General features: G+C 34.2%; 1 protein-coding gene across 3 annotated transcripts in view; it reads left to right on the top strand.

Moving 5' to 3' along the window:
• LOC100929712 (cytidine monophosphate-N-acetylneuraminic acid hydroxylase) overlaps positions 1–14,491 on the top strand; it is an 89,138-nt gene extending 74,647 nt beyond the window's left edge. The window contains exons 14-16 of one of the 3 annotated variants that reach the window (XM_012541605.3): positions 3,588–3,703; positions 5,373–5,459; positions 14,016–14,491. In XM_012541605.3, the coding sequence (XP_012397059.1) occupies positions 3,588–3,703; positions 5,373–5,448 (192 nt within the window). In that variant the 3' untranslated portion in view covers positions 5,449–5,459; positions 14,016–14,491. Of the gene's footprint in view, positions 1–3,587; positions 3,704–5,372; positions 5,460–7,401; positions 8,440–13,623; positions 13,993–14,015 lie in introns of those variants that run through there. The other 2 variants (XM_012541604.3, XM_003760126.4) reach the window with 2 other exon arrangements.
• Positions 14,492–14,908: the final 417 nt, after the last annotated feature.

Genomic DNA, 14,908 nt, shown 5'->3' on the forward strand with positions numbered 1-14,908 from the left:
CATCAGGGTAATCATGAACTAATTTAACCAGTTTTAAAATTGCTATGCTATGATAAAAACCAAGCCAGGATGGAATGGTGAAGGAATGGTAATGTGTGGAGAGATGGTTTATATATGTCCTTTAGTCAAACTCAACTAAAATAACTGTGAAGGATAAAATAGGATGATCCCTGAAATCTCCCCCTAGCTCTAAATTCCTATGATTCTATCAAGTTAATCCCTAGTTACTACCATAAAGTAGAAATAGAGTTTATTGAGACTTTTTAGATAAATATAATATGAGATATGGAATAGGGATAATCCCTCCTCCCCTACATGTTGTGTCCTAACAAGATGTCATCCTAACTCAGTTTTAAAATGGCAAGTATGAGGAGCTAGCTACTTTTTAAAGCTGACAAGTATTTTTTGAAAATTTATTATGTATCAAGAATTATACTGATTACTGGAGAAAAAGAGAAAGGCAAAAAAGTCTTAAAGCAGTTTTAGGCCTTGGAAGACCACATTTAAATAGAGAGAAATAGAAATAGAGATATCTACACACACACACACACACACACATACATACACACACACACACACATACACACACACATACACGTGTATGCGTGTGTGTATGTGTGTGTGTGTGTGTGTGTGTAGATAGGTGGTGCCATGGTGCACAGAGCATTGAGTCTGGAGTCCCGAAGACTCATCTTTCTGAGTTCTAATTCAGCTTCAAATACTTATTAGTTGAAAGACTTTAGTGTGTCATTGAACTCTGTTTGACTCAGTTCCCTCAACTGTAAAATGAGCTGGAGTAGGAAATTGGAGGTTTTCTCTCTGTATGTGTTTTTGTCTCTATCTTTCTGTCTCTCTCTCTGTCTCTGTCTCTCTGTCTCTCTCTCTTTCTTGATTTACATTCAATCTTCTTAGTTATTTTTCTGGATGCAGATGGCATTTTCTGTCAATCCCAATAGACAGTCTCTCTATTTTGATGAATGATCCTCCTCCCTTTGAAAGTTGAACCCAAGTATGGCATAAAGTAGGCATTGACCAACACCTAACACCTTATATCAAGATAATGTCAAAATGAGTTCATGATTTAGACATAAAGAGTGATGTTATAAACAAATGAGAAAAACAAAGGATAGTATACCTCTGAGATCTGTGGATTGGGAAGGAATCTGTGGCCAAAGAAGAACTAGAGTACATTATGAAATGCAAAATGGGTAACTTTGATTATATTAAGTTTTTGTACAAACAAAACTAATGCAGGCAACATTAGAAAGGAAGCAGAAAACGGGGGGGGGGGAATTTTTACATCTAAAGATTCTAATAAAGGCCTCATCTCTAAAATATATAAAGAATTGGCTCAAATTTATAAGAATATAAGTTATTCTCCAATAAATAAATGGTCAAAGGATATAAACAGACAGTTTTCAGATGAAGAAATTGAAACCATTTCAAATCATATGAAAAAATGCTCTAAATTATTATTGATTAGAGAAATGCAAAGACAACTCTGAGGTACCACTAACTCAGATTGGCTAAAATGACAGGAAAGGATAATAATAAATATTGGAGGGTATGGGAGAAAACTGGGACACTAATACATTGTTGGTGGAGTTGTGAACTGATCCAACCATTCTGGAGAGCAATCTGGAACTGTGACCAAAGGGCTCTCAAACCATGCATAACTTTTGATCCAGCAGTGTCTCAACTGGGCCTGTATTCTAAAGAGATCATAACAAAGAGAAAATGCAAAATGTGCAAAAATGTTTGTGGCAGCCCTTTTTGTAGTGGCAAGGAACTGGAAACTGAGTGGATGCCCATCAATTGTTCTATAAGAAATGATCAGCAGAATGATTTCAGAAAAGCCTGGAGAGACTTACATGAACTGATGCTAAGTGAAATGAGTAGAACCAAGAGAGCATTGTTCACAGCAAGATTATGTGACGATCAATTCTGATGGACGTGGCTCTTTTCAACAATGAGATGATTCAGGCCAGTTCCAATAGACTTGTGATGGAAAGAGCTATCTGTACCCAGAGAGAGGACTATGGCAACTGAGTGTAGGTCACAACATAATATTTTCACTTTTTTGTTGATGTTTGCTTGCTTTTTTTTTTTCTCTCATTTTCTTTCCTTTTTGATCTGATTTTTATTGTGCAGTAAGATAAATGTAGAAATATGTATAGAAGAATTGCACACATTTTACATATATTGGATTATTTGCTATATAAGGGAGGGGATGAGGAAAAGGAGGAAGAAAAATTTGGAACACAAGATTTTGCAAAGGTGAATAATTAAAATTATCTATGAATATATTTTGAAAATAAAAAGCTAAAAAAAAAAAGTTGAACCCAAGATTCAGTTCAGCTATATGAAGTACACCATGAAAATGCTGTTAACTTCATGATCTTCATTTCTTTTTTTTCTCCTTGATCTTTTTTTTTTTAAATAGCTTTTTATTTACAAAACATATGCATGGGTAATTTTTCAACACTGACCCTTGCAAAACCTTTTGTTCCAAATTTTCCCTCTTTCCCCCCACCTAGATGGCAGGTATTCCAGTACATGTTAAAATATATGTTAAATCCAATATATGTATACATATCCATATAGTTATCTTGCTGCACAAGAAAAATCTGATCTAGAAAGAAAAAAAAAACCCTGAGAAATGCAAGCAAACAACAACAGAAAGAATGAAAATGCTATGTTGTGGTCCACACTCACTTCCCACAGTCCTCTCTCTGGATGTAGATGGCTCTCTTCATCACTGAACAATTGGAACTAGTCTGAATCAGTTCATTGTTGAAGAGAGCCACGTCTATCAGAATTGATCATCATATAGTCTTGTTGTTGCCATGTACAATGATGATCTTCATTTCTTTAGTAAGTTTGTAGATATGAACTTCACCACCATTGCCAAAGTAAAAGGCCACTCAACAACAGGTATTTGGAATAAGACCAAATCACACCTTTTCTTTCCTTCCTTTCTTTTTTTTTTGAAATGTTTGACATTTATTTAGAAATGGATACAAAATCAAGTATAAATCATGCTAGAAAGCCACTTTCATTTCTTTATAGTGACACACCCCATATTTCAGATTCAAATGAGTATTTTCTATCTTAATTATGAAACTTCTTAGACATGACTCAGAATTGATTTTTGTTGTCTATATAAAATCCTAATTTATCATGGGAGAATCTTTATTTTTTCCTACTAAATTTATTTTTAATACACATCATTTTATGAATCATGTTGGGAGAGAAAAATCAGAGCAAAAGGGGAAAACGTAGGACAAATAAAAAAACAGAAAAAAGAAGTGAACATAGTATTTGTTGCAAATCTCACCTTTTCAAAGGGAATTTCATACTTTGTTAAGGAGATAGTAGAAGGAAGAGAGCAGATTGCCGCTTATATCTAGATGCACATCTGTACATGTCTTGCTACTCATGTGCTTTCCACTGCCATCACTGGCTATCACTTCAAGGTTATTGGTGTTGTGGTAGCCTGTACCCAATTTTTTAGCATCTACAATATTTTTCTGTTGCCCATTATCCAACTATTATCATCTACAGTATTTTTCTGTTTTCTGTTCCAGATAAGGAGCCGGGTTAGTGTTATCAGGCATGTGGTAAAGCATGGATTGCTTTGGGATGATTTATATATAGGATTCCAAACGCGACTCCAGCGTGATCCTGACATTTATCATCATCTGTAAGTATGAAAATCATCTTCTCTAAGAGAATTTAGAGATGCACTTTCAGTTCCAGCCTTATATAAAGCCATGGCGATTAATTGCTTATGTATTTTGGTCTTACAATATTAGAAAGGCTCTAATGTCATCCACAATCCCTTTTCAATCATTTGTTGGCTAAACTCCGTCTTTTGATAAAATTTTATTGGCTCATTAATAGTGATGTGATCTGTGATGTGGGGTTTGTCACTAAATGATAGCAGGCACCAAAAGTTGGGGTTTAGTCATGTGAAGAATTCACAATGGCCATTCTCTTTGGAAAAAGGTAGATTTATTTAGGGAAATAGGTTACAGACAAAATGGCAAATAAGAAATAGAGTGAGAAAGCATCTGAAAGACAAGTTTCTCAGTGGAACTTACAATTAATCAGTAGAAAGGGAGTACCCTATGAGATTAGGGCATGCCCTTAGCTGGCAGGCTAAATCCTGAAAGGGACTTAGCACCCTAAAAGAGTTAGTTATGTATTGTTCAACCTGCCATCTGGGGGAGAAGGTGGAGGGAAAGAGGGGAAAAATTGGAACAAAAGGTTTGGCAATTGTCAATGCTGTAAAATTACCCATGCATATAACTTGTAAATAAAAAACTATAATAAAAAAAATAAAAGAGTTAGTTAGATGTAAGGAGGAGAAGTGGGATTGAGAAGCATATAGGAGGTAGGGGAGAAACTACATGGCATTGAGGAAGGGGCAGGACCCCAAGAAGCAGAGTGCTGTGGTAGGCTGTCCCGAAGGAAGGTAGCAACAAAGCCATGGGCCATAAATTGTTTTATAGGGAAATTTTAGCCTCGGGGTCTTGACATAACTTGGATTTCTAACTGATTACCTTTAGAGGTTGAGACCAAAAAATTAAACAGATCTCCATTATCAGAATCCGCTTGACTAAGGGATTAATTCTTTAGTTTCTTTTGATCCAAAACAATATTCAAAGGTCTCTTTAATAGGGCATGATTTAAATTATCTACCATTCATTTTTATGGTTTGTTGTGTTTTTTTCCCTAAAAGCAACATTTGGTTTTGTTTTCTTAGAAAACAGGTTTTGATATTGGAAAAGGAGTAAAGAGTATATAAGTACTGGACATACTAGGGGAGAGAATACTATCTGTGGGGTTTGTGGAAAGATCTTGGAGAAATGATGAAGAACCAGGAGGCTAGGATTGATGAAGATCTACTTAGCCTGCTCATGAATTTTGTTTTCAGCTAGCACTCTGTGCAAGATGAGGGAGATGGGAGATAAATTAAGGACAGTACCTCTTTTCTGTTTCCCAATCATGTAGCCATCTAAAAATAAATTCAATAGGAGTCTACATAGAATATTTCATTTGGTGACATTGGGTTCTCAACAATTTATCAGGTTTACTTAACATCAGGTATATTTATTTCTTATATCAATCATGATAAAAGAAAATATCATAATAATCACTCGGTGTTGCATGACTCTCTGTTGCACAAAGTATGGGAAGTTATAGTTTCAGAATATTGCTATATCTTATATGTAATTGAAAGTCAGTTGGTAAAAAAGAAAGAAAAAAAAAAGAAAAAGAAAGTCAGTTGGTAAGCACACTTTAGCAATATAATGGTATAGAACAATAATTTTTTTTTTTAAAGTTTGTCTTTTTAAAAATTTCCCTAGGTTTTGGAATCATTTTCAAATAAAACTTCCCTTAACACCACCGAACTGGAAGTCCTTTTTGATGCAACAAAGATAGACTACTTCATAGTAAGTCATTCTATGGGATTCATTAATTAGGAAAATACCTTTACTATGTAACAGCTTCAGTTTTGTCCTATCCCATTAATATTATATAAGTAAAGATTGTGCTTATAAGGGAAGTGAATATCTTTCAAATCAGTGGAAGTGATAGTAGCCAGTACTAGAGAAAGAGAGGTAGGAAATAAAATGTCATGCTCAGAGCATTGGACTAGAAACCAGGAGATAGAAGTCAAAAAAATAAACAGAAGTAATAAAATTATGAAGGATAAAAAGAACCAGAGACATGGGAGGTGGCATGGAGGAATAAGGAAGTGAAGTATCACAGAGATCAAAGGAAAAGAGAATTTCAGGAGAGACTAGTAGAAAATATAAAATACTGGAAAGAGATTAAGGAGGATGAAGACTAAGAAAAGACCATTTTATTTTTCTATGAGGTCATCAGTAACTTTGAAGAGAGTAGTTTCAATGAAATGGAAGGGGTAGTTTAGTTAAGAAAGAAGAGAATTGAGCTTGTCTGCTAGTAGAGAGAAAAAAAAATAACCAGTGGAGAGAAACTGAAGATAGTGGAGTGAAGTGAGAAGTATAATAGATGGGTTTAGGTCCCAGAATAAGAAAAGATGAAGTCTACAACATAGATTGAAGGGTTAGGTTTGGAAAAGAGAAGAGGCACATTTTGTCTGATAAAGATTCAGAGAAATGTCAGTGCTATGGAGAGACTATGACATGTAAAGAAAAATTAAGATTAGAAAATTTAAGCTAGGTGGTCTTAATATTTTTAGTAACATAGGAGGTGAGTCTCTCTAACCAAGAATTAGATAGGCTAAGAATAGTATTGGAGATTTAGAACATACATTGAGGAAAAATCTGTATTCGATGAGCGATGTACAAAAAATTCCCTGAATAGTAGTGAGAACCCAGTGGGATTGGATTGAAGTGAGAGACTACTTCTAATTAAAATCGGCAATTTATAGTCTTAAAGAGTTCCCCAGAACAGTGAGAAGTAAGGGTCACATAGAACTTGAACTGGGCTTCATGGTTTTAATACCCATTCTCTTTCCACTTTGCCAGGCTGCTTTTTGACTATCTAGAATAGTTGCTTAATATTTTAAAAAATTGAATCAATTTACTAAAAACAAAACAAAACAAAACAAAAAAAAACACTGGAAGTTTAGCAGCAAGAGCAGAGAAAGCCAACACTAATTCATCCCACTGATATGTCCTCTACATAGTGAACATTCTGTACCCTAAACCTGGACCCTTGACTAGCTAATGAAAATTAATAACATAAACATTTTCTAAAATCACCAACATTAATATTTTGAAACTTGCTGAGCCCACAGAAGGAACACTTGCCCTGTAAACTGTCTTTGAACCTAAGTAACCAAGTTTCTATTTTGACTATTTTTAACAGATTTTGTGGCTAAGCTACTGTTTGAAAAAGATTCTGTTTTTAGCAGCCTCAGTGTTTCTAACATGGCTTAGAGCCAAAATTATGGTATATAAGCTTTTTTTTCCTCTGAACTCTAATTGCTAATTGATTACCCATGCTATTTGACCAGCCCCTTTGGAGAAATAAAGAGAATCCTGTGAGAAAGTTCTTACTCAACTCAGATCCAAATGCTCTCTCCCAGTAACTGTGGCAGTATTATTTCTACTTTAGTAGGGGAATCAGGAAAATTCAAATACAGAAAAGCCTGAATGATTTAGTCGATATATCATAGTGAATCTATAAAAAGTCAGGAGAAAGCAAAATGGTTTATGCTTGTACCTCAAAATTCACCATCTCTCTCATATACTTTCATTTCATGTCCCAGGAGGAGTATTTTGAATTAAGAAGTGGGAGGGGTAAGGAAAGATATTTGAACCCAAGTTATCTTTATTAGAAATATAGAGGTGGCTAAAATAAGGATCCATATTGTTATTTATTCCTAATTTCTGTAATTCACAGGAATCTCAAGCACTATGAAATGTGAAGAATTTATTGACATTACTTTCTGAAGAGTTGACTACAAGATAACACTAACCTTATAAATCAATTAATATTGCTATCAATAATTGATTATCATATTTAAAATTTATATGATCTTTTTCCTTGAAACACATTTTCTTACATCCATACTCATACAGCTGATATTAACAAATCCAATGCTTCTCCAATATTTGAGTCTCAAGAATTTCTTGGTTATTTAATTCAAAACACTCTGTTAAAATATTCATAAATCACAAAGACAAACTATGCCTATTGAAAACAGATAAATTATCAAAAAGCAGTTATTGAATTTCATTTAATAAACATGTATTAAAGGCAATTAGGTGGTACAATGGATAGAGTACTGGATTTGGAGTCAAGACCTGAGTTCAAATTCAGCCTCAGACACTGACTGTATCACCTGTGCTAGTCATTTAACTTCTTTCTGTTTGTCTCAGGTTGCTCATCTGTAAAATGGGAATAAAAATAGTACTCCAAGGTTGTTGTGAGGATTTAGCACATTATCTGACACATAGCAGATAATTAATGCAATGCAACTAAATTCAGTTCAATAGCTATTTAATAAGCACCTACAGGGTTTGAGACAAAGTGAAATGTATGAGAAGCAGAAAAAAGGGAGTTCAATAATGGTTTCAGGAATGGAGCAGAGGTAATGAGAAGGCTAAACCAAAGAGAGTTAGGAAAGGGACTGGGGGCAGAAATGAGGAGAAGAGCTAGGAAAGGGAAAGGATTGAGAAGCTTATGAGGAAGAGAAATAAAAAGGAGAAAAAGACCTTGGGAAGAGAAAAGAAAAGATAGGAGAAAGGTATGGAAATTCGAGGAAATAGAAGGAAAAGACTTTAGTGGTTAAGAGGAATTAGGAAGAGAAGAAACCAAATATTAAAAGTTACATTTACAGTTGAGAGGAGGAAACGTTGAAGTGATGTAAAGGTAAATACAGACCACATTTCCAATTTTATTCTAATCTGAAAAAAAAAAAAAAAACATACAGTATGGTAGAAAGAACACTGGACTTGGGATCAAAATTATAATTTGTTTTTGTTAATTATATTTCTTCTAGCTGTGTCCATTTATGTTTTTTTTTTTAAACAACCCTTGAGGCAAATACTATTACTTACATTTTACAAATGAGAAAATGATCTCAAAAGCAGAATGGTTTGCCTGTCATACTACTACACTAGTGAGTGTTGGAGTTAGCATGAGAATCCTAGGTCTCTTATTCTTTTTTTTAAATAATATTTTATTTTTCCAAATAAATGCAAAGATAGTTTTCAACATTCACCTTTGCAAAACTTTGTGTTCCAAAATTTTTTTCTCACTTCAAGACAGCAAGTAATCTGATATAGGTTAAACATGTGCAATTCTTCTAAACATATTTCCATATTGTTCCTGCTGCACACACACACAGACACACAGACACACACACACACACACACACACACACACACACATCAGACCAAAAGGGGAAAAAACACATTAAAGAAGTAAAAAACCCAAGCAAACAACAATAATAACAAAAGGTGAAAATGTTTTGCTTTGATCTTCATTCAGTCTCCATAGTTTTCTTTCTGGATCAAGATGGCACTTTCTGTCACATGTCTATTGGAATCACCTTGAACCACTTTATTGTTGAAAAGAGCTAAATCCAAGTCTCTTATTATCTCTCCACTACTCTTTATAGCCCTAGATTTATTTGTATGATTAGGATACTAGTACTTGTGCCACATGCCTCAGATGATTGTGGTGATGAACTGATGTCCAGAAATATATGTAAAATATTTAAAAATCTCAAAATGTTTTATCCATGTAGGCTACTAACATTCTAATCAGATGATTCTTTTTTTGTTAGTGAAAAGATTTATATTTTTTTCCCCCAATTACATGTAAAAACAATTTTAACACTCATTTTTTAAAAATTGTGAGCATCAAATTTTCTTCTTCTTTTCCTTACCTCCCCCCTCCCTGAATGAATAATAAATCTGATATAAGAAGTATATGTTCAATGTATAATTTTAAAATATCATTTATTTAATGTTTTTATTTCCCCAATTATATGTAAAAACAAATTTTAACATTCATTTAAAAATTTGTGAATTCCAAATTCTCTCTCTCCCCTGCTCCTTCCATCCTCATTGAGGAGGTAAGCAATTTGGTATAGATTATACATGTGAAGTCATGGAAAACATTTCTATATTAGTCATGTTGTCGTGGAAAAGAGCTAAATCCAAGGGGGATGGACAGCATTTTTCATCATAAGTCCTTCTGAGTTGATTTGGATCATTGTATTGTTGAGAATAGCTAAGTCACTCATGATTAGTTTTCTTACAATATGGCTGTTACTGTGTATCACATGGTTCTTAATCAGTATCCAGCTTGAGGATATATTTGAGGGAAATAAGATCAAATGAGACAAGAAAAAGCATGCCTAGAAACACTAGATCTTCAATCAAATTTATACTGATTTTAAACATTTTTTTTCCTTAGACCAGATTCTGTTTTGAGGTCATATACCTAAGCCTACATTCTGTAGTCGATAAAAACCACTACAGGAAATGGTGAAATCTATCTTCTGGCTTTTTTTTTTTTCTTTTTAAAAAAATTGTAGCAAGTTTACTTATTTTTAATACATATGCTTTGTGAATCATGTTGGGAAAGAAAAATCAGAATAAAAGGTGAAATCTATCTTCTGGCTTTTTTTTCTTTTTAAAAAAATTGTAGCAAGTTTACTTATTTTTAATACATATTGCTTTGTGAATCATGTTGGGAGAGAAAAATCAGAGTAAAAGGAAAAAATCATGGAAGAGAACATAGCATGTATTGATTTATATCCAGTTTCCTTAGTTCTTTTTCTGGATGCAGATGGAATTTTCTGTCCAAAGTCTATTAGGATTGCTTTGGATCACTGCACCCCTGAGAAGAACCAGGTCTTGCATAGTTGATCATCGTACATTCTTGCTGTTATTATGTACAATGTATGCCTGGTTCTGCTTGTTTTGCTCAGCATCAGTTCATGTAAATCTTTCCAGGCCTTTCTGTAATCATTGTTCATCATTTTTTAAAAAGAGCAATAATATTCCATTACTTTCATGTATCACAACTTGATCAACCATTCCCCAATTAATGGGTATCCAATCCTTTTCTAATTCTTTGCTACCACAAAAAAAAAAAAAAAAAAAAAAAGCTGCTATTTTTGCACATGTGGGTCCTTTTCCCTCCTTTATGATGAAATCTATCTTCTAAAATGTGCCTGATTCCCAATTTTACAGTCGTAATGGGACTGAAGTTGATTAGGTATACTTTATCACGACAAATATTTAGGTTACTAGTTTATTCAGGGATTCCTGCTTGGAATCTGGAGATTCTGCTCTGTGATTAATGTTTTTTATGGAATCATAAATTTATACCAATGGACTATGTCATACAATATGTAATATGTGTGACATTTTAATTTTTGTGAATTTCCTTTCTCTACTGTTTCTGTCCTATTTTTGGACTAGCAGCTTATTTGGGGATATCGAATGGGAATGTTTTTTGCTATCCCATCTTCTGCTGAAAGATGGCCAACTAGCATTTAGTCTACTAGCACTTATTAAGTATCTTATGTGTACCAGGAAATATGTTCAGCACTGAGGATACAAAGAAAAAGCAATAAAACCTAAAAAACAAAAATCCCAGTTGTCCCTGCTTTCAAGGAATTTACATTCAGATGAGGATACAACTTGTAAACAAGCTATAAATAGAATAAATTGGGGGATGATACTGAGATAAAAGAGGACTGAGAAAGTATTTTTACAGAGGGTGGGACTTTGACGCTGGGAGGAAGCGAGGGAAACTAAAAGGCAAGGTTTTATTCCAAGCTCTTTTGCTTAGTTGCTATGGGACTTTGCATCTCTGGGTTTCATTTTCCTTGGATGTAAATTGGGTGTAAATTTTAGTACCATCTATTTCATGGAGCTGGGGTGAGGAGATCCCTTTGTCAATGTGAATGAATAGAACTGATTGGATGAAGATTCTTCCCAGTATTGAGACTAGGCCTAAATCACATGATCCCTACCCCCAGTCTTGAATCCTGGGTTGCAGGGAGTCAAGTGGTCTCTAAAGGTCAAACCCTCAAGAAGTCACACCTATAGGAAGTGACATAACTCCCTGTAAGGACTAAATAAATACTTTCTCTTTGTACCTGATGACGTCTCTCATTAGTTAATTTGGGAAAGGGGTCTATAGCCATGTAGAATTGTTTGCTTTTAAAAACACACACAATTCATTATAATCTTGTTCAGATTCAGAGAGGATGACCACAGAAAGACCATCTTCAAAATGTTATTAACTAATAAAACAATTTTTAAAATGCATAAGAAACAATCATAACATTAGCAAACAAAAAGGAACAAACAACATAAAAGGGAAACCCCAAATAAAATCATGTGATTGGAATAATTTTCATGCTAAAATCAAATCTCTGGTAGAGTAGTGCAGTCTTGGGATCAGCAACATTTGTATTTGCCCGTCTCCCACACACACTAGCTAAGTCATCTTGGACAAGTCACTTCACTTCCCCACATCCCCAGGAAAAAAGCCTCCTTACTGTTTCCCATATCAGACACTCCATGTCTAGACTCAGGCCTCTTGATTGACTCTCTTTCATACCTGAAATTCTCCACCTCTTCATCTCCAACTCCTGGCTTCACTAGTTTCCTTCAAATCCCAAGAAAAAAATCCCACCTCCTACAACAAGCTTTCCTTGATTCTCGTTAATACTAAGGTCTTCCTTCTGTATTTGTCTCCAGTTCTTCCTGTATGTGATCTGTTTATTCACAGGTGTTTGCATATCCTCCTTCATTAGACTGTGACTTACTTGCAAACAGGAAATGGTTTTTTTATTCCCAGCTTGGCAAGTAGTAGATACTTAATAAATATTTATTAAGTATCAGAATTCTATGCTTTAGAAAAATTGCTCATGTGCATCTATGAAGATATCTTCCATACTAGAATTCCACACACTAATGAAATTACAGGTTTGGACCCAAACATATTTACAATTTAAGGAATTAATTACAACTTAACAAAATAATAAAAATCCAAAACTAATGTAATCAATGTGTTCCTCCTTCCATTTTAATTCATTCGAAATATTTAAATCACACTCCCCGTTTATGTACTTTATAGTTACTTTATATGTACTTTTATAGTTACTTTGAGACAAGAAAATAATAAATACAATCAATAGAAATTGTAAATATGTAATATAGTGGGAGCTGTAATGGAGTTAACATATCAGCAGGTGGCAGAAGAACTCCATAAGAGAAAAATCATAACTTGGCCAGAAGCCCGGTTTAGCCTTGGACTATTTCAAAGGGTGCCTGTAGAAGGCATCAAAAGAGCCATGTGTTATGGTTGTTTTGGACTTTGTTCCCCTGTAAACTTATTGTGGAAGTAGTACTCAGAGGTAAAATTGGAAGAATTCACTGGAATTTGTAACTCCAAGCATTCAATTTCTAATTCATTACCTGCAACTGCAAAAATTAACAGGATATTTGTATGTGGATTTTAACAGATAAAGGGAAAATCTGGTAGGAGATTGGGCACACAGATGGATCTGATTGGTCAATCTTCCAGTATGATTAGAAAATAAGTTCTTTTTTGAGCAATACATGGTATACCTCACTTTTCCCCAAGTCTATAATATGAGAGAATTCTCTGGATTTCTGAAGTCCCTTTTACCAACAAATCTATGCTTTACCTCCACAACAAGATGCAATTCTTATTAATTATGTCAGGCCACTAGACAGATTTTCCAAGTACATCTTGTCTAGATCTGAGTCATGAGGCAAAGATTTTTTTGTTTTCTGGTCTGATTATAAGTATCCTAAGAATTAGAATTGCAAAAGGGTTTGACTAGAAAGCAACAACTGGAATAACTGTGTCCAAAGAAATAGTAGTCATAGAGTCAGCTAATGACATTTTCATCGTGACTCCTCAGAGAGATACCACATTCTAACAGCTTGGACAACATGGATAGCCCAGGATTTCTGGCATCGTCCTTTTCTGAAGCCTTTCTGAAGACATTCCTGAAGGGAGAACGCATAGTCCTTGGGATCACCATGATCTTGCTTAGTGTAATGACCTTGTACCTTGGAATTATTGTGTTATCATGAAAATGTTTTTTGTCATGTTCAACAGACATCTCCTGGAGGAAGCAGTGGTGTTTATGATTTCCAGATCTCTCAGCTGCAGTTGGGGAAAAAAGGCATAAAAACTCTAGTCCAAAACAATGTGGCCATGAATGGATGTTCTCAGCCCTAGGGCCCCTGATTGGGATCATCCTCATCTTCATAAACTTCTTAAGTAATAAACAACTGCCTCATTTATCTTTTTTTTCTTTTTTAAAACAGTTAATAGAAAACATTCCAATGGTTTTATTACAAAGCACTTTTTTAAAAGTAATATGATCATTTAAACAATTCACAACTCTTTAAGCTATGTTAACAGCATAGTTTTTTACTGTTTTGCCACAGTTTTGCTAATACTTAAATTTGACACTTTTCATTTATCTTTTGTCATATATATCCTAGGGCAGGGAACTTGTCTTCTGGAGAGAGAGCAACAAGCAGCCCAGAAGTGTGGAGAACCAGATTAACATATAATTGGGAAATGTTTAACAAAACAAATAAAAATACAATGTACTAAAGACAATGCTAATTTTTGGTTCTCTGAGTCAATATACAGGCTGGTAGGGATCAGTTCCTCAGTTTGACAGTAAGGAAATCTAATGTTTTCATTTGAATTCTTTCAAGTACCAGAGATTTTGAACATCTTTTCATGTGGTTGTTGACATATTATTTCTCCTTTGAAAATAGCCCATTTGCATATTTTAATAATTTTTCTATTGCAGAATGTTATAGATTATTAGTTATTGTTATAGATCCTTATCAATTTCTTTTGTCAGACTTTTATGAGAAGTTGTGGTGCTGGGTAAGAGCTCTGTCGAGAAAAAACTATGATGTAAAAAAGGAACACATCAGTAAAACTTAGCTTTCACATTTCAGTAAGTTTATATATATATATATATATATTTGAATGCTTCAACTTGTTTTTAAAAACCAAGATTTTTTTTAAAATAGTAATTTAATTGCTATTGATTCTGCAGAGATAATACCAGAAGCCCTGACTAGATAATACCAGAAGCACTGATTTGTATAACTCTACTATTATGTAGAGGCAGTCAATATACCAAAGTGAGGAGACCCAAAAGAAAATGCAGTTACTTTTCTCTTCAAACACCACTAAATTTTGTGGCTAGCGTTCTTGACTTTCTATTATTGAACAAATGGCAGATTGCTGTGATGCTTTCCCATTAGTATTAGATCTCTATGGTTCACCTCCAGGATAAATCCATGAACATCATAGATTTCAAGGGGAAAAGTATCTAAGTCTCTGAGTTCAAACCTCTTATTCAATTGGACTC

Source organism: Sarcophilus harrisii, chromosome 1 (assembly GCF_902635505.1).
Source record: "Sarcophilus harrisii chromosome 1, mSarHar1.11, whole genome shotgun sequence".
NCBI lineage: Eukaryota > Metazoa > Chordata > Mammalia > Dasyuromorphia > Dasyuridae > Sarcophilus > Sarcophilus harrisii.